We start from the raw sequence: 21,404 nt of genomic DNA, 5'->3' as shown, positions 1-21,404 counted from the left end.
AAAAGCCGGAATATTTTGAATTATATATATTTGAGTTAGTTCCTTCTCGCTTGAATTGAAGGCTTTCAGCCAAAACGAGGGAATTGCACAAAATTCGCATCTGAAAAACTGAAATCCATTTTTGGACTCTATTGGCCTCTTACGATTAGGTGGAAGGTCCCTATCAGATTTGACGAGAAGCATCCCATAATTTTACCACAGCATTACCTGAGTAAAATGTTAGCCGTACATGCTCACATTAGATCCCTACACGGTGATCTACAATTGACCTTGCATACGCTCAGGCAGCGTTTTTGGATCTTAAGAGCGCGTCCTCTGGTTAAAGGCTTAATCAAGGATTGCTTCGAATGTGCGCGAGAAAGAGCGACTCTTTCCCAGCAACTAATGGGGAACTTACCTGATTTTAGAGAAAGTCCTAATCGTCCCTTCAAGTATACAGGGGTAGATTATGCAGGCCCCTTTATTGTACGCTTTGCTACTGGACGTGGTAACAAAAGTTATAAAACTCAGGTAGCACTTTTTGTTTGTTGCTGCACGCGTGTCGTACATTTAGAGTTCGTGTCTGACTGTACGTCTGCTACCTTTCTTGCCGCCTTCCAGCGATTCGCTTCTAGGGGAGGAAGATGTGCTCACTTGTATAGTGACAATGCCACGACATTTCATAGAGCTGATGAAGAATTAAAAGATTTAATTTTGAAACTCAGGCTTGATAGTAATTTGCATAATGAATTCGCTAGCGACGGCACCTCGTGGCATTCCATACCTCCATCTGCACCTTATTTCGGAGGATCATGGGAAGCTGGTGTTAAAAGTTTTAAACACCATCTAAAGCGAATTATTTGCGCTCACACTCTAATTTACGAAGAGTTTTCTACTCTCCTAATGCGAATTGAAATGTGCCTAAATTCCCGACCACTTCCCAATGATCCAGAAGACTTCGCTTATCTCACACCTAGACATTTTTCAATTGGGGCTCCTTTGACCAGTATTACTGAACCATCCGTATAATTCACTGCAGAGAACCGATTGTCACGTTGGCAATTAGTACGACAAAATTCTAAATTTACTGGAGAAGATGGGGATTGATTACGTGCAATCCTTGCAGAAACGCTACAAGTGGTTTAATAAAACTCTAAATCTCATGATCGGCGAAATTGTTCTTATCAAACATGATTCGTTACCGCCATGCCGATGGTTCATGCGTAGAATTACTAAATGTTACAAGGGAAAAGATGATTTAGTACGATCAGTTCGAGTAAAAACTGCCAGTTCTGAATATGATCGACCGATTATACTCAAATCTGCCTCCTACCTGTAAAATCGAAAGAGGAAAGCGAAATATAAAGTTTAATGTTAAGATATATATTCAAGGAAATCTGGTAAAATAAGCAATTCTTCTCTTTGTTAATTTATTCGTGCCACTAATGTACTAATGGATCATTACGGGCAGCTAAGACCTATAGAAAATTATTTTAGTACACATTACACTAGCTTACACGGCGGGCGGCATTTATTTTGCTATTAGATCAAAATTAAACTTTAATGTTTGTCGAGCTGTTATTACACTCGAGGCCGCCGGTATGTTTACGAAAAGCTTCGGACCTTGTAGTTCAAGAAATTTTCCCTGTGATTTTATCGGTGTAACGAATAAATATGATACAAAATCAATTAAGAAAAGACAGTATGCGAGAGTACGTGAATCGCGACGGATCGTTCTCAAGTTAGTTTAGACCCTCCTGAAGGTTTTGAAGGAGGATCTGAAGAAATTGTTAAAAACTTTAGTGTCTTTCGTTATGGAGTAAAATTGGAGTATGATTAAGGAGGTCTTAGTCTGCCGGACTGAAAATTTGTATTAATAAGTCGATAGTGGCTGAGAATCATGAATTTTCATTCACTTTGCATGAATCCGGCAAAATCTAATTTAAACATTTATAAAAAAAACATGTTTCATATATAAACAATAAATGAAACAGTAATTACCAGCGCATGAATTATTTTTTCGCTTACTGTTATAATTGAAACTTCAGTAACTTTATATTTATGTATATGTAATTGAGATTTCATTAATGCTTATTGAATTCTTTATTTGAATTTAGAGTTTAATAATCGGAAAAATAATTTTGACGCTGATTTTTAATGCCCGTCATTGATTTAAGACGGGAATTTTTTCTACATAGCAACCAAATCGCTAGTCTCAAATAGCATTTTTTGCGCTATATCCTATTCCATTATATATTTTACCGTTCAAATTCGAATTGAGTTACAACTCGTTCTAGCCAGTTAATACTAGTTCTACAAATACTCTTGGTAAGTTCGTTATGTGACTGGCTAATAGTAGTTCTTAATAAATTCGGGTTTTAACAGTAACACATACTATTTAGTAATTAAGGAACGGAGATTTAGATCAATTTCTAGAGAAGTGAAAAGTAAAACGGCATTTTGGAAAAACAAAATTCAATAAAGCTGAATAAATACGATAAGTTTAGAAACATTAGGGATAGAAATTAATATTATTTCTAGTAAAAAAAATATTACAATAAAAATAAATAAAAAATTATAATTTTAGAACCAGCAGGATCGTAATAATACTACTCTCTAAATTTGAATCAGTGAAATTTCACTGATTCAAATAGCTAGAAATGAGTCACTGAAAATCAGTCAAAGGTTACTAATTGATTGAATGATATAACCACTTTTGAGGGTTGGCAGCACTGCACCATGTCAATCTAGCAATCATAATTATATAATATTTTAGTGCATTCAATCAAAGAATCATAGTAAAAACTTTAAACCCATAAATATGATCAAATAATAATTATGGTGAAAAGTTCCGATGCTTTTAATTGGCAAAAAACTTTACATATTACGTTAATTTCAAGATTGGACTGCTATATACAAACCCGTTAAGTAAGTAGTTTCTATACGAGTTAGAGTATTTTTATCCCGCAGTTAATTCAACAGACTTACCGCCCGAAAATGAAAAATATGATTTCATTAAGGAATTTTTCTTGCTACTTAAGTAAAAGAGTAACAACAATGCTTAACTTAAAAATTTAGAGGTTGTGCTTCACATGATTTACTCTGGTGTTACTGAACTGATTAGTACATAAGTCCAAAATCACTGATTAATCAGTGAAATGTCTAACTACTATTTTAATCAGTTTAACTGATTAATATTTAGAGAGTACCGTACTAAGGAAATACTTATGTAAGTGACTTTGCGATTACCTTTTATTTTCTTATACCTGGAAATGGTAAAGTAGACCTAAATGACAATGTTACTTACGTAAGGTTTTCCTCAAAACACCAAAATATGTTTCACAAAATTTTGAAAAAAAGAATAAGATATCATAGAATGCAAAGGAACTCGAAACGTAAATTAAAAAACAGTACGAGAAAAAGGTATGAGATTATAAAAGGTAAAATAAGGTTATTGAAACAAAACCAATTCTTCATATCAAAGATTAGAAAGAGATAGAAAGCATTTTTTTTATTGGTATAAAAAAGAATAGAATATTTATCTCTATTCAAGGATGAAATGAGATGATAGGTTCGAGGATAGATTAAAAAGCATTAACAGAGAATATAAACTCTAATGGCACATAATTTTCCGTTTTTTTATAGGATGTTTATTCTTAATCATTTTCAATTTCATCGCAGAAAAATGTCAAGCATTTTTATAAAAATACTGGATAAAGATATTGCAAACATTTGACAACTATATGTTGACTACTCTATCGGCAATTACAACTACATTCACAAATCTGAAAGTAGTTGTCAAATGTCTGCAGCCTTTTGTAAAATTCAGCGGTGTTGTTTGTTGGTGCTTTCTTCATGATGTGATGTGCAAAAAAAGTAAAATTCAAGTAACTTCTGAAAATAAAAGTAGGTTGTGATGCACCCAACCGCTCAATTAGATATAATAACTAATGTCATAAGTCTTTTTGAAACGAAAATCACTTAAAATGATCATTACCAAAATAAATTACCAACTCTCTTTCTCTTATTTCTTCCGTTCCTTCTGACTAACTTATATTTAGTGTAGGAGTAGGTTTGAAAATAAACTTCACTTTTTTTTATATCTAGGTAACCGCCTGTGTTTGTCACACAGAATGTTTGAAGGGTAACGTAATCGAACTCTCGAGTTCGCTGAATAGACGCAACACGTGCCAATTTTCAAGGCGTGAACTTAATAGAGTACGTTCCATGGTTCCACAGTCCACACCTCTGGATTCAGTCAGTATGTATATTGAGCCTCTCGTCAAAAAGAAACTTGCACCTGTTCCCAGGCTACGGGCTTCCTCGAGGGCTTCCTTCATTTTCCTGCTAGACGCGCCTACTATTTAACAAGAAATTCACCGAGGCTCGTGTGAATAGAGGCGATCAAATCGCTTCGTGTATATCGTATATGTAATTGGCTGGGAAAACTAACTGAGGTTACGATGCAACTGCCTTTTTAACTTCTTGGAGGCATTCAGTAAAGGGGATTCTTTGTTCAATACCACAAGTGGGTGGCATTTATTACGAAACATACGTGAGATATGAATTGAATGTCATGGCTCTCTATAACTATATTGTATAATGATTATCACAGATTCAAACTTTAATGGCAAAGTCATATTTTATGTTTAATATAAATTTTCATAGGCGTTAATGTTTTTTTTTTTTAAAAGAATTTTTTATGCACGTTGTGGGACGACTATGTAGTTTAAAACAGCAATTCTCGACGTCTAGATTGATCTCAAATATATTCCTTCTCATACACAGGACTAAAAGTGAACGAGTTACGCTTAACCCTAAAATAATTTGGTCTAATTGTATAGTAATAATGAAAAAGTAGTAAAACCACCCACCACGCGCCTACCAAAAAGGTCTTCGTAGACTACTTGAACGATAATTAAATCATTCAAATATCTCGCACCCCTACTCTCTCTCCTTTCGTCCTCCCCCATAATCTTCATCATATCACTCCCTTTACATTCCTTACACATCTCTTACTTTCCCTTTCCTACTTACACTCCCCTAATTTCCTTTCTCATACTTCTCGTCCCATAATCAACCTCCCTTCATCTGCATCCACTCTACTCACTTCCCATAATATCCCTGCTCTTGTTTTCGCTTTACTTTCTTACATTTCAGCTACTCCCCCTCCCTTCCTTTCCATACTTCCCCACCCCTACTCATCTCCACTTTCCTACTACCCTCCCCTCTATTCCTTTTGCCCCTTACTTTCCTTGTTACCCTTTCACGTATATCCTCTTCAGTTCCACAATAACCTCTTAGGGCAAAAAGTATGAATGACTGACGGATGCCCGAACGGTAACCTAGCCGAAACTATAAAGTTTTCTTACCGGGATTAAAAAAGCTTAAGAATAATAAAAATAAAAATGGGTTGTTTGTTGTCTCTCAGACAGTTTTTTCCTTTTTAAGTTACCTATTTCATTCTGAAAGTGTAATATTAAAAAAGCGCAATATTTATATAAGTCCAATATTCTTGTCGAAGACACAAACACGTATTTCATTGATTATCCGATTGTGGTGGCTGTTGCGGTTGGGGCACCAACCGCATAACGTAGTTGTTCCACCATTGTCAGAAACAGATGATCGGTAATCATAACTCTAAGAACCTCTTCAGAGCGAAAGCAAATTGTTTCAATTTGCATATTAAATTTAAAGAAAATGCGCTTCCGCATTTAAAATTATTATACAAATGATTGTCACTTTAAAGACTTTCTGATCTGGAGATGGTAGTTATTTCATAATTATTAGAAAGTGCATCTATTTATTATATCAATGGACAAGTGTCTAAGAAGGGCCATCTTCGAGGAAGAAGGTGTGGATCTAGAAAGAGTCTAAGTACGTGGGTTAGCGTTCGCAGGTACAAATATGGCAGAATCAATCGCAGACTTGCAGAGAATTCTGCACAAACTAAATACAATAATGAAGAGAATTGTTTTGAAAATCAGCGTTAATAAAATAAGATTCATGGTGTGTACAGGAAAGAGTGAGAAAATAATATGCAACATTGTCTTAAATGATGAGAGAATAGAATAAGTTAATGAGTACTTATATCTTTGTAGTCTATTACTTGTGACAGAAAGATAGATGAAGAGTTTAGTTAGCCACATAAACAAGGGTAAGAAGGTTATCGGTAGAGCAGAGCCCATTGTCAGAAGTAAAAATATTTATTAAGTAAAGCTAAAGTGGGAACATATAATATTATATTTTTAACGAATGTGCTATACGGTAGCGAGACTATCAAGAAAAGGATAAGAGTAAATTCACGCGATTGAGATGAAATTCCTGCGCGCAATATGCCGGAAAACAGAGACGGACAAAGTGAGCAACGAGATAATCATTAAAGAAGGTGGTATAGAAGACACTAGTTGACATATGGGAAAGAAATCGGTTAAGATGGTTCGAGCATATTGAGAAAATGCAAGATGAACGATTAACCAAATAATTTTATCAAGGTAAAGTAAGTGGCAGTGTGCCGAGGGGCAGACAAAAAAAATGGTTTGAATGTGTAAATGAGACCCTAATTAGAAGAGACATAAGAAGACCTAGAAACACGAGAGCTTGTATGCAAAAATGCATGGACGTGAAGGAAGCCAGAGAAGTATGTCAGGACAGAAAAGTGTGGCGACAATTAGAAACTATATACCTTGGATACTAATGGCCCTGAGTGCGGAACTTCACATGACGACTATATGAGGCTTTTCACTTGGGGTGTTCGCTAGAGAGATTGATCAGCAACCTAGGTCAGAACAGTGTTGCGGAACGAACGTGTTATTTCAATAAATAACGCGATAATTCTAGACCAATCTAAAAAATCTATAACTCCTTTCTCACATTACTGTCTACCTCAACGAGTGGCTCATGCCTACCTCGAAAGGGAAATTGCTTAATGGTATACATTCTTAGACTAAATCAATTGACGTTTAACCTTCTTAAAAAAATACTTTATTACAATACAGTACAAAATATTCCTGACAAAATATTCCTGAAATTTGCTGTATTCATAAATAAAATCAATTATTATTCATTATGCTTGAAAAAGATTATTCAAGCTGTTCCGAAGATAAGTTTCGCTGCAGGAACAGCTTCGCCAAAAACCGGCCCTGATAACGAGCGTCGACAGAAGAGAATGCCGAAACCACTATTTCCGATTCAACAATTACTGACTAACAAGCCTCAATCTTCCGTTTCCTGCCTGTAAACTTACGTTCTGGAAAACAATCTGACATTTGAAAATATAGTTAAGTGCTGAGCAAAAGAATTATTCTTAGGAATTATATAGTTCCTTAACTTAATAGCCATACCTTTTCTGTCAAATTGGATCGCAAACATTTGGATTTGCAAGCGAATTTCGTAAAAGAGCAAGTTTTTTATTTTTTATATTTTCGTTCGTGCGTTCCTTTTATAACGGCTTACTTTGAGAAGAATTTATTTCAAGTAGTAAGTTTCACAATATAGCTCGTATTTTAGAATATAGGATCGAGTTTAATGATAAGCGATATTTAGAAGCTTTCTCGAAACACAACTTTGGAACCAAATTCAAACATAAAACTGGATTTTCTGTGTTGTTGAATGAGTGAGTAGAATGTGGTGAGATTCAGGTTGAAAAAATGAGTCACGTCCGCTCTTTGGACCTGGATACAAGGATTACCTGAGGGTGGTCAGGTTCCAGGGAGTGAAACCTGCAGCGACAGGAAACAGCTGATACAGAAAGCAGGATAAAAATGTAAATAAAACGATGCAGGTAGTAGAAAAATAGTTTTAGGGAGCCACAGGGTACATTGCAATGACTAACGTGAGGATATGACTAATCTAATAACTAATAACTATTATCCGCGCTAATATCCTGATGTCATAACATTTTTCAACTTCAAGTCATTTTTCTTGGAGTTTTAAAATTAAGAAGAATTTTTGACTTATATTTAGTTGCCTCTTAACTTGGTTAATTATAATAATCTAAAAAAAGGACCCACTCTATTCGCGTTTTTTTGTTAATAATGATAAAACTGATTGATTTAGGATTATTAATGAAAAATTATACTTCAATCAATACACAACCTGGAGAAATATTTATGCCCCGAAAGTTTATATATGTTATATTTGAACGACAAATATAACACGTCAACGTATGGCACTTGACAAATTTAAATGATTTTCTTCTCGAAAAGCGGTTATTCGAAGTTTCAAATCCAAAAGTGCGCCGCGCTGGTGTCTCATTTTTCATTACGGAGGGTTCATTTTGAGTTCATAATTCCTGGATTTCTTTCGGCTCTATCTCGAAAAGGTAGGCCCTTTTCTTGCCAAACGTGACCAATATACTTCGAATGATAAAAAATACTCAGATTTGTTTTATTTTGAGAAACTGCAAATTTTAAAGCCTATAACAATCACATTAGAAAATGCTGAAAAAATTTCAATTGCATATCATGCCATTCAGAAAATAGCATTATTAGTAGCTAGGAAATCAACAGGTCAAAAAGGTATAAGAAAAATGGCCTTCCATCCCAAAATTTTGCAGCGAATAATGACAGACTAATGGGCTGGCAGAAGTGTAATGTGAGAGAACCACCGTTGACCACGCACTTACTGATGGTGAGCGGCAGCAGTTTGTTTTGAAAGATGTAAGTCACATACTGCAGAATAATATCTGCCACCTTCCATGTCACATACAGGCAGTTGATAGATGTGTTCTCAAAAATAGAGTCGGAGTCATACGTATCCTTAGAAACAGATATCAACAATGGTTAAAAACGGATGGTAAAAAACCTTATAAGTACATAATAACGAAGCTTAGAAACGTCGATATAACAATCCCTAGAATATGTCAATAAGATCATTTAACAACGCATGGTTCGTCTGAACCAACTTTAAATACGAAGTCATAGCACGTCACATTTTTTTTCTTATTTGATTCTTTATATTTTTTGGAACATTTCAAGACCAAAAAGAAAAAAATGTATGAACATTTATGAAATCCAAAATATTTCGGATCTAACATAAAAAATTGAACCGCTGGCAAACAAAAGAGGATAAACCGGAAACGCCGTCGTTTTAGTTGGCCCCTGGTTCATATGTTTGATCAGGTAATATTCTAATTTTTTAATAACATATACCAATAGGACATTTTATTCCGCACATTTTAGTCCTAAAAAAAAATGTGATGACTTGATTAATTTTCGAAATAATCAAGAAAATGTTATTGTTTTCTACAATCACAAAGTACGAATTTTTTGTGTTCAACTCGACATAAATTCTACAATAATAGGAATTTTTAATGAAAATTTTAGATTATATGCATTATCATATAAAGAAACTAACGGTATTTATAGAATTTCAAAGAATTGTCACTAAAAGTTTATAACGAGTTTTATTCTTCTCATGGCGTAAATTAGATATTGAAAGTTTCAAACTCTTCGGGAGTCAGATGAATATTCAAAAAATTAAAATTAACGGTCATCTAAACTTTTTAGGATTCAAGGAAGTTTTTTGAAAAATATCAGGCAAGTATGTTTTATAGTTTTAACGTCACCATTGATTTAAAATCTCAGCGCTATCCTGTACGTGTTCTAGCTCGTCCTGCAATATCAACGCCTGTATAATAGCAGACGATTGGAAAGTCAAGACAGCCACTAAAATACGTACGGGACAGCACTGAGGTCTGGAATCAATTGTAAATTTAAGCCTATAAAACATAATTGCCTGATATTTTCCAAAAAGTTCTTTGAATCCTAAAAAATGTTTAGGCAACCGTTAATTTTATTTTCTGAAGATTTGTTTGACTACCGAAGCGTTTGAAACTTTCAATATCTAATTTACGCCATCAGAAGAATAATATTCGTTATACATTATTAGTGACAATTCTTCAAAATTTTATAACTACCATTAGTTTTGTTATATGATGATGCATATTTTCTAAAAATTGTATCACAAAATTCCTATTATTGTCGAACTTATGACAAGTTGAAGACAAGTTGGACGACTTAAACAATTGACAAGTTTTTGAACACAAAAAAGTCGTATTTTGTGATTGTAGTAAAAAGTTATATTTTATTGATTACGAAAACTAATAAAGTCATCACATTTATTTATAGGGCCATTTAAAACGACGACGTTTTCGGGCGTATCCCCTTTTGATCGCCAGTGGTTACCTGATATACATTAGAATAAAATGGAACATCGGTTTCGCTGAAAAAATCGATTTTCAAATTATTAAGTATTATATTGTAATTTTTTTTTTATAAATGTGTTTAAAAGTCTTATGGCATAAATTGCTTAATTTTGGTATTCAAAAAATTAATTTAATAATATACGTAATAGTTCGAAATCATTACTACTGTTAAGTGTTAACTAGTTAGCAAGTATTGATGTATCTATGAACTAAATCTGAGAATATAGCATTAACCAAGACTAGCTTGTAGTAAACGAGTGTATTAAAGACAATAAAACAGTATGTTTCGTAGAGTATATGGAAAAGCGAAATTAAATAAATATTTATTTGCTTTAAAATTATTTCTGTAGTATGATACTGGATGTAAGAAAATAATATCTATTGTACGGAAATTTAATTTGGCTACTGTTATGTATTTTACAATAAGAAGATGGAAAAATTAGGCGCTTCAAGATAAGTAAATATAATCATTACTACTACCATAACAATTTATTTAAAAAATTATTTAAAAATTCCAAAATAATATTTTATAATTTGAAAATAGGGTTTTCCAGTGAAATCCATATTCTATTATATTATAATGTATATCAGGTATTAGTTGTTTATGTTATATATAACATAATTTGGGTTTCATAAATGTTCATACAAACAAAAATAGTCGACTTTGATTTAATTAACATACTCGTTATGCGATATTTGACTTGTATTACACAGAAACTGAAGAGAAATATAAAAATTAAAAAGTCAAAAACTGGCCGGGAAATTTTTTCCTTTTGGTCTTAAAATGTTCCAAAAAATATAAGGAAACAAATAAGAAAAAAATCTGACTTGCTAAGACTCCGTATATAAAGTTGGTGCAGGCGAATCGGGAACAGTTTAAAACAATTCTTAGAAATACAGTTAATACTGACCCCTAGAAACGGTCAGTAACAAACCGTAGCTAAGATTAATGAGAACGCGTAGAATAGTTCAAAAACAACTAATTCCGATTTCTAACGTCATAGAAAATAACTATCTTTATCATCAGTAGACTAGTCTACTAGCAACACTTAGCAACAGCCAATAAAAATCTTCAGCAATACTCAACAAAGCCTCTTAGCAATAGTTAATAATAACTAGTGGCTAAGGTTAATGACAAACGCTGACAATGCAGCAATGTAAAAAAAAAGAATAATTTATACCCCCCCCCCCCATGATTAATTATTATCTTTACCGTCGTTAATTCACAACTTTCAACATCTTTTAGAAACAATCTGTAGCAACGTCAATAACAACCAGTTGTATCGGTCTGTAAGAACCCAGGGCTACTGGTTGATGAGATTCACGAACAAGGTAAAACAAGCAATCAACACCAATCCCTTGCAACTTTCAATAAACATCCTAATCATCGGTAAACAACACCTTCTATCAACTTCCAATTACAAAGCCCTAGCAACATCAATAAGAACCCCTGAATAAGATTACTGACAACCCCCAGCAATGGCCGCAAACAACTCGTAGTTTTAGTTAATGACAATTCTTAAAAATGTGAAAAACCCATCAATACCAACCCCGAACAAAAATCAAGAATCATTCTTGTCATTTGTAAATAATAACTGTTAAGAACTATCGACAAAAACGTTCAAAAACGGTAAATAAAAACCTATAGCTAAGGTTACAGACAACCCCTATCAATGGTAAAAAATAATCCGTAGGTGAGATTAATGACAACCTCTGACAATGTCAAAAATTACCCGTAGCTAAAGTAAATGGCAATACCTAATCATGCTAAAAACAGTTTCACCAATCCCTAACAAGGGCCAATAACCATTTTCATCCTCGGCAAACAACTACTCCTAATGACTTTAAATAACAACTTCTAGCGATATATAATAAGGTAGTAAGATTACTGACATCCCATAACAATGTGAAAAACAAGAATCCAAACCAATCCCTAGTTATGATTAGAAAATATTCTTGTAATTTAACTGATAAGAATTTTCAATATGTATAACGTTTATGACAATCACTAACAATGTTGAGAAATAGCTACAAGGTCGTTCCCCATAATAGCCAAATAACAATCCACAGCGACCATCCATACAAATTTTCAGCAAAAATCAATAGCAACCCCAAAAAATAAAAATAAAAGAATTAAAGCCTTCATGTTTGAGCTATATTTTTTATTTTAAAGCCTAAATTTATTTAAAAAGCATGTTCTGTCATTAAATTTGAAAAAATTAAACAAATTTTTATCAGCTTCAATGGAATTATGCAGTATATCGAACTAAATTCCTAATTTTTATAATACAGACTACATTGGCAGTAGCCAATAAGACATATTAAAAATTCTCGTAGATAATAATAATTTTGTTTGCAAAAAGTGCAGAAACATAGCACTATTTCGTTGTTTTCTAAACTGTGCGTAAATTCCAGATCCCTTTACTGTGCGATTAGCTTGCAGGAATATGTTTTCCTTGCACAGCTTTGCGTCAAAGAATATTCCAGTGCTGGAAAACTCTGCGTAAATATTATATTTCTGCAAACTGATCTTACAGTAGAGGAATCTGTCATTTTGCGCACATTTTACGAACACGGTATATCACCATTTTTATGCATGGGTTGCATTTTATGTATGGTCCATAAGTTTTTGTGACTAATAGTATATTTTGGCCATCGCTGTTACTATAAAATATAAAAGAAACTAAAAAATGTTGAGTTCCTAAATTGCTCCCAGGATTCTATGGGAAAGCACGCAACTGGAATCTGGAACCAGTAAATTCAGGAATAGTCAGACAGGAACACTCGATACCTTAAAGGGCGAGGAATAAAAAGAAAAAGGGAGGAGGAAGAGGAGAGATGAAGATGGAGAAAAGCAAGAAAAATAAGAGGGAAAGGAAACAGAAGAAAAAGGGCAAAGAGGAACAAGAAGAAGGGAAGCAAAGTACAACGCTAGTGGAAGTGGTAGCGGCGGTGACGGCATGGTTGAGTTTCGGTTTCGTTTGACTTGCGCCTACTCTCGAGCTGTGCCTGGTGCGATTGCTGCTTGTTCCTCTGGCCTTTCCTCAGTAGTCAGTTGCGCGCGAACCGCGGTCCCGCGTGCATTTCACTATTAGTGCATTGCCGTGTGCTGTGCGGTAGACTCGCATTTATCAACTTTGATAATGCCTTTTCCATCATTTACTCTTCATATCTCCTACTGACATCTACCCTACTTGACACATTTCTCAATCCCAAAAGGAAGTCATTCAACCAATTTTAAAAAAGTGCGCGAAACTCCTTAATTTGTATGAGAATTGAAAAAAGGGAGGGAAGAAAATAAGAAACTTTTCCCTAGGGTATGTGAGATTCATCCTTTGAATACATGTCATTGTAAAAGGGGACAAGTAAATAAAGAATTTAATAACTACCGTCGGAGAGGTATTACTGATTCCTGATTGGGATACTAGGGATTGATAAGGACCTTTAGGTAATAAATCCATCGTCTTAGGAAGAATAGATGAAGGAGAGAACTGCTCTATTACACTCTTTAGCTGTAAGAGTTCCTTCGAGTTGGGAATAAGTGGCGGGAAGTTTGAAAATAGGGGTAGTTTTTTGAATTTATTATTGTTGAGTTTTTGGGTGGATCTGAAGAGGGCGGTACCGATGTGCCTGTTATCTTTCGGAAAGCGTGCGCTATCGGTGGAGGCGGTACTGATATCTTAATCAGAAGCTTGTGGCTGATGCTGGTGCATTCGGCGGTTCACGGTGCATCCAGAGATACATGCTGTTGGTGACCGAGAGATCAGGAAAGGCTGCGACGGAGATTGCAGGCGGAGAAGATAGAGAGAGAAGGAGAAGAAGGAGGACAAGAAGTAGAAGAAGGAGGAGAAGGAGGAAGCTTGCTATTGCTATTGCTGCGGCAGCATCCAAGTGTCCAGGCAGAGGCTGCTATTTTTGAGAAGAGAAATATTTCGGCTCAGCACACTACTTAGGGCTGAGCCAAGAGGGGTTTCATGACGCACGGGATCTTTGGAAGAACTTGATTGACAGGTAGTCATTTTGGAATTCTCTTTTGTTCTAGTTCTAATAGTCGAGTTAGTCATGTAAGATCCAAAGTTCATTGTTGACATCTTCCAAAATATTTCCAGGTTAAATTGAATTTACCATTTTCTGGATAGTTGTTTAATGTTTGGGGCAAGTTTGAAGTCAGGTCGAAAATATAAAGGAATAATGAGATTGATGTTGGAAGCTTGGGAGGTGAAGGCCTTTTGAGATTAATGCCTTTCGGTTTGTCAAGTTCGACACGTGTAGTGTGGAGGTTCACGTGGTTTGAGAAGGTGAATGTTTCAAAGCAAAAGAGTGAATGTTTGATAAGTGAAGTTACGTTTTTTATTTTGCAGGTCAATGAATTGGAAGTTGTAAAACTTTAATCGAGGGAAATTGTTGTGCCTTCTGGTGAAGGATAAGATTGAAGGACATTATTCTTTTTAATAAAGAAGTAGATTTTATTCCAATGCCTGTAAATAAATCAATGATAGACTCATTGATTCTTGACACTAGAATCACAAAGATGGAGCATAAAATCTTCCCTCAAGGGCTACACTTAAATTCCGTTTTGTTCAATGCAATTTTGAAACATGTACCCCTATTTGTTAGGTTGCGTAAGCGGTAGCAAAACGCTGATTACAATAATATATATTTTACTATTGATTTTTATTGATTCGAAAACTTGATAATATTTTATGTAAGCATTTTGCTTACCACGTACCCCACACTTCATCCAAGATAACATGAAAAAATGCTTGACCCCTCTACATCAATTTTAATTTTTAAAAGTGAGACATTCGTAATCAGTCAAACTAAACTGATGTTCAGTTTCGAAAAATTCGAGTTTTAAGATTTTGAACTTTTTGATAATTTGAACAATCTGATATGTTGAATCACTTTTTTAAACGAATAAATGTTTTAGGCGATATAATATAAAAACTTATTTCTGGATTTAAAATTGTGATCACTGAATTCAAACGAAACGAACGATATTCTGTTGGAAATCAGTCACGTACATTCGAGCCTAGTTACCAAAATCAGTGAAAATTCACTTAAAGAAAAGTCACCGTTTACTGAAGTTCCAGTCACGCTGATTTTCCCGTTCAAAAATTTATGAATTTGAATGAAAGGGATCCAAGTTTTAATACAAATAATAAATAATGAAATATGTATTAAATAATATATGTATTTATATAATTATTCACACTAAGCAAAAAAGATTTATTGTCAAATTTAACTGAAATATTGCGCAAAACATTAGTTGTCAAAAGATCTCTGGAAATATCCACTACCACAATTAATGTTCTGTATTCGAGAATTATAAGTTTAATGACTCGTTTTTAGTATTGAAATAAGAAAAACTGAATTATTAAGGAATGTATTGTCAAATCATCACTGGAAATACCGATTGCAATAATTCCTGATCTACATTTGAGAATGATAACTTCAATGGGTTTAATGACCTTTTTATGACTTTTTTTTTAGCATCTCAGGAGGGGCAATTGCTTTAGAAAATAAATGTTTAGGTGAAAATTATTTATTTAACAAATATTATATGGATTTTCATATTTAAGCTTCAATTTTACTTAAAAGCTAAAATTATTACATAATCCTAATGGGCAGGCCTCTGATTCAATTCCTTGAAAGACTCTTCACTATTTTATTTGGTTGGGGTTTTTTGAAACTAAAATTATATAAGAAAACATTTGTTTACAAAAAATTTACTGACTAGCATTACAGAATATTTCGTAAGGATAGCTCTGAATGAGCGAGAAAGAGGTGTAGTCTATTAACCAAATAATTAAAGTTTATTTATATGAATAATTTTATTTAAATAATTGAATAATATTAATAATATTTATTTGTTGTAAAAAGATTTTTATGGTCGGAGAAAAATTGCAGCTTTTACATAAAGTTTAAACCAAAAGACAAAAATCGATATAACGTTTGTTGCATAAAAAATGTCAACCTAAACAATTTTTGGTGAAAAAGACTTTAATTTCTCCTAAAAAATTTGCACCTATTAACCCTGTTTCTATTTTCCACAATTTTAAAAATAATTTAAAAAATTAGGTCCACTGTTTCGATTTCCTAAAAAAAATTATAACTATTCATGTTTTTTGTGAATTTTCAATCAAATTTGTATTAAATAAAATAATTATTGTTCATTAGTTTAGTTAGTTGATAAATATTTCGACTGGCTAGTTAATATTAATTTTAATAACTGTAATAATGAATCTTATGAAAAGGATTTGACTACTCATCCCAAATTTTGATAATATTTTCCACTACTTGTCAAGATTTACCGTCAAAAATATATTTTTAATTCTGGTTTTATACCTTTTAAAAGTATATTAAATATTTAAACTGCGCAGTTAATGGATTTATTTACTTAAATCTTGAATGATCAAGACTATATTCGTGTGTTTTCATTAAAAAGTCTACTTTTTCGCTGAAGGTCTGAAAGCGTTAACATTGAACGATAAGCCGTCGCAATAACTGATAAAAGACTCATTGTTCAGATAAAAAATATCACGGAAAATAACTGTAATATTATCACATACTTTGTGGATTTGATCCAGACCGAAAAACTGAAAAAGTTCTGTACTTCATATTTCAAATAACGCAACAATGTGACATAATAGTGTCACATAGTTTGCATTTAAATTAAAAAATTTGCATTTTGTCTTTATTTGGTTTGTGTCTCAAAAACGTTGTAGCTCAAAACTACACCGAATTCGGCATACCTTTGAGGATCCACGTTTTACAGTGCGGTGGTGAAGTTCCGAACAGCATATTTATCGATGTATTTTTATGCTCTGATTACTAATATGGTCATAAAAGTACCTGACAATTAAATGTTCCATCTAACAACTCACAAAATACCTTCATTTAAAAAAAAAGTTGTTTCAAACAATTTTTTTTAACTTTTCTATTTATGTATTTTATATCGTTGATTACGAACGCCACCAACAAAATATCTGAAAATATAATTTTTAATGTTGAAACTTTAAAAAAATCATGTGTTTCTTCAGAATAGTGAAAAAGCAACATTTTTTGACAAGTGTCGGAAGAGTGAGTCTGGCGACAGCTACCACCGGTCACATCCTGCCACTTACCAGGATATCTCCTGTTTATAATTTCAAAATTGGAAAAGGATACTGATGGGTGATTAGAAGCACGCCCCTACGTAATTTTACTATTAATAAATTTTAGCCTTTTCTAAAATAGTAATTTTTAGTTTTAAATAGTTGCAAATGTCCAATTTGATTCGAGATTTGCGGGGAAGCTAGATCGAGAAAAATTAATTATTTTTACTGAAATATTAGTATTAGAGATGAAATAAAAGTAACACAGCTGTTTTAAAAACAGAAAAAGTGTAGGTACGAAATGCTGTGGGTTATCAGTCAAGCAAGGTTAAAGCAAGGTAGATAACTAGATACGCTAAACAGAGGTAAAGTTTCCGTGGTGAATCGTAGATATCTCTGGCGGACTCCGCTAGAGGCAGCACGTTAAAGGCTATAACCACGGAAAGTTTACCTCAGTTTGGAGTAATCAGCTGACTTATTACCCTGCTTTGCAACAGTTTGTATCCCTAGTTTTTTCTGTGCATCTGGAGATGCTTCTTTGTTGCATATAAAAATATTTATTTGAAAAAACAAACGAAAAACATATTTGCAGATATTTTTATAGCTTAATTCGCAATCTGCGCTTTAAAAACTTCAATATGCGAGTTTTAAAACCAATTTTGAAAGATTAAAGTTAAGATATTTAAATGAGATTAAAATCAAATTTAAAATACTATTTAACATCCAATAATCAAGGTAATGTGCAGAATTCCTGAAAATAAACCTAAGAATCTAACGACTAAATCTGGAAAACCATCATAAAATGTTTCTATTTCAATTCGAAAAAAAGATAACAGTTTTTCTAAAAAAGAAAATAATTCCTGTTTTGGACAAAAATAAAAAAGGGGGAAGAAAAATCAGGAGGCAACCAACCAAATCCCCTTCCTTCTCTTTTTTATTTCTTTCGTCTTTTTATTTTTATTATTATAAAATCACAATAAAAATAACAGTTGTAAAAAATAATCACCAACATTTCGTCACTCATACAGCTCCCTTATCAAAGCAAGAAAAATTTGAGCGGGTAGGAACAGCATCGAAATCACGATTCCTTCTCCCTGATACCTGAGAAAAGTTTTGTTTATATTGATTTTGAAAGAACATTTTTTTCAAAAAAATAAGATTTTTACCAGTTTCGGCGGTTGTTCAGAATCCTTCTGAAAAATTGGAATTGAATATTAAATCAATATGGGTGCGTGCAATTTTTAAAAATCCCAACCTGACTGATCGGGCCTCGAAAACCCGATTCGGCCCGAAAGTTCAATTAAAAAATTTCCAGCCAGTTCGGGTCGGGCTATGAACCCGAAATACGACCCGACTCGAACTTATTTTGCACATCACTATAAATCCTCCTCAAAATGTACGATATATTCAAAACAAATAGGTGAACTATTTTTATTTCAAATATCATAAACTGTATATTAACTATGTACTTTAATTTGACTAAGTGACTCGTAGATTGACTTATGCAAATTTATTATTCAAATTATGAAATTATTAATACACTAACGTGGAAAGGCGACCACTATTTTAAACGATTAAGTGTACTTTATAAAAATAAAAATAATATTGAAATTAATTTTTTATTATTTTTATAAAATACAGAAATATTTACATATTCACTCTATTTAATTGAATGTTTTCAATTTAGTACTATAGATAAAACCATTAGTTCTTTTCTTTTAAACAATTTTCCACCTATTATATGCCTTTAATCTTTTTTCCCATTTTTTTACATTTTTTTCTATCTCTTATTTAAGGTCCTGTTTACTTAAAATAACGTGACTGGCATTTCCGGACGACCATGCGTCATTCGTCAAACGTCGCGATTTATCGTTCAGAGTCGAATAATTTGGCGAATTGTAAATGGATCGTCATCTCTCACAGATCATACTTTCCTGTTACTTTTTTTCGAATCCTTTCACCGAGTTCAAGAAACTGAATACAGCACACACTAATTTGATTAACTCATTCGTGACTTTTACAAAAATCAGAGATTGAGATATTTTTCAAAGTCAGAAACGATCAGAAAATAAAATAAAAATTAAATAAATTTGGAGAATGTAGAAGGTTCTGTGGCATAAAGGATTATTTATTAACCTGATTGTATTATATACATGTAGTTAGGATCTTAATATGAACCCGAGTTGATTCACGATGTAAATTTTTTGCGTAGGACAAAATGGATATTGTTTGATGAGTAATGAATATTCAGCAAAGGTGCGGCCATATTGTGATGTACATTCCCAAATTTTTCGGTCTCCCTTTCATATACTAATTTTTTTCATTTCTTATTGCCTCTACCGAAAGACAAAACTCATAATGAGATTCTTTTTGTACGCTGCTAATTTATAACGGAAAGTGTATTCAAAACTTAGCAGTGTGCTTTCTATACGGCCTACTTAAGTGACGAAAAAAGATCTCAGGAAAGAGAGGTACCGAGAAATAAAATGTCCAGAAAAAAATTGTCAGGTTTTAACACTATCGAAAATTCCGTTAGATACAAATAAAACTCTTGTATTACGGAAATTTCCGTAACGTTAACCCTAAGCGAGCTAGGGAAGGAGGTAGGTTTAGAAGCCATCCATGTATTGCGTAACAGCTTTTTTTTTGGGGGGGGGGGGTTGTTGCTGTGACGTAATATTTTCAACAAATAAACCATATAGGAAATCCATGGAATCAAAATTATAGTAAATTTCAGTAATTACAATAAAATATTGTAATAATGTTATAAAGACTTTAATATCCGTATAATTGGTAAAATGAGATTAAGATTTCGATTTTTTTCCCATTATTCTGTACAAAAATATCTTTTTAACTATTTTTAAAATGTCTATTACCCATAAAATTACTCAACATTTTTATGTGGCTTTGGCTTTGCACTATTTACTAAATATACCTTTAGGATTAGGTCAGCTACTTTTCTGTTTTATGACAGATTAGACAGGAATTAAAAATATCTACAAAATTTAGTAAAGAATTTCAATATTTGAAATTATTTTTAAAACTATTAAATCAATTGCTTTAATAAAAAATACGAGAAATTTATTTAATCTCGTTTTATTACACTTTAATTAGCGTTCATTATGATCGCAATGTTGCTTAAAAGGTTTAGGCTATTTTAGTTGATCTTTCTTACTTTGTTTGCATAATTATAAAATTAAATGAAGTAATAAAATGAAACAAATTAATAGTAATACGTAACTAATAATTATAAATTAAAGTTAATATTTAAACAATAAAATAGATCATTCGGCTCTCATAAAATTTTAGTTTTAATTTTAGTGGTATTTCAGTAAATCTGTATACCGATAATAATAATAATAATAATAATAATAATTTGCCATGAAATCATGAACACCTTTTTGAAATCTTGATGATTTGGAATTAAAGATTCTTGAATTCCTATTCAAAAGTTTTCAATTATAAATTGACCAAATTAAATTTTTGTAGAAAATCATCAGAATTACAGAATTTTTCATTCTAAAACGGAAAACTTGCATGATTTTTTAATCATGTTTAAAATGATTTGCAAATAGCTCAATTTTCAAAATGAAAAATTGAAAACGTTTTAATTTTGTATATTTAAAATCAAAATTTGTCTAATTTTATATATTTTCAATTGAAAATTCTTTAACTGAGAATAATAAAAATGACATTGTTGTTTTATTTTTTGAAAATTCTTACAACTGTTTAGATAAGTAAAAGGTATGTTTTCCCATCTGTTACAACTTGTTACATGGGGGGAGAGGAGGTTTAAAAACTAGAAAAAAATGTGTTGTATAATTTATGGTGTGCTCCTTATGAAAAATTCCTTACCGGTAGGCAGTTCGAATTTTATTTCAAGAAGTCCCTGGGTTTATCTAGGAACAGAACAGTATTTTAGATCGGCATAGTATGCTGTTAAATGTGGCATGATAAAAATAATAGTCTCCCAAGTAATTTGAAGCGATGTATGGTATAATGACAAAATAAGTGGATTTTCATTGCGATATTTTACATTCAATAAGAAAATAAATATTAATGACTAAATTATGTATGTATACTATAGTAGCACACACCTACACATACACACAAATATAAAT

General features: G+C 32.6%; 2 protein-coding genes across 3 annotated transcripts in view; both read left to right on the top strand.

Moving 5' to 3' along the window:
• The window catches only part of LOC117183086 (solute carrier organic anion transporter family member 74D), a 196,659-nt gene that overhangs the window by 104,779 nt on the left and 70,476 nt on the right, over positions 1-21,404 (top strand). Inside the window, exon 1 of one of the 2 annotated variants that reach the window (XM_033376243.1) lies at positions 13,269-14,197. The exons of the other annotated variant lie outside the window; for it this stretch is intronic. The gene's annotated coding sequence lies outside the window, so the exon portion shown is untranslated. Of the gene's footprint in view, positions 1-13,268; positions 14,198-21,404 lie in introns of those variants that run through there. 2 annotated transcript variants of the gene reach the window in all.
• On the top strand, positions 217-1,008 carry LOC117182700. The gene has a single exon (XM_033375805.1). The coding sequence runs from the start codon at positions 217-219 to the stop codon at positions 1,006-1,008; it is 792 nt and encodes a 263-aa protein (XP_033231696.1).

The sequence above is a fragment of the Belonocnema kinseyi genome, chromosome 2, assembly GCF_010883055.1.
Source record: "Belonocnema kinseyi isolate 2016_QV_RU_SX_M_011 chromosome 2, B_treatae_v1, whole genome shotgun sequence".
Classification (NCBI taxonomy): Eukaryota; Metazoa; Arthropoda; class Insecta; order Hymenoptera; family Cynipidae; genus Belonocnema; species Belonocnema kinseyi.
The sequence above is the reverse complement of the archived record's forward strand: the minus strand, read 5'-3'. Positions and strand labels throughout refer to the sequence as shown.

Bases quoted from the DNA above. Each gene is read 5' to 3' on its own strand.
- LOC117182700 (XM_033375805.1), top strand. From the start codon at position 217: ATGTTAGCCGTACATGCTCACATTAGATCCCTACACGGTGATCTACAA.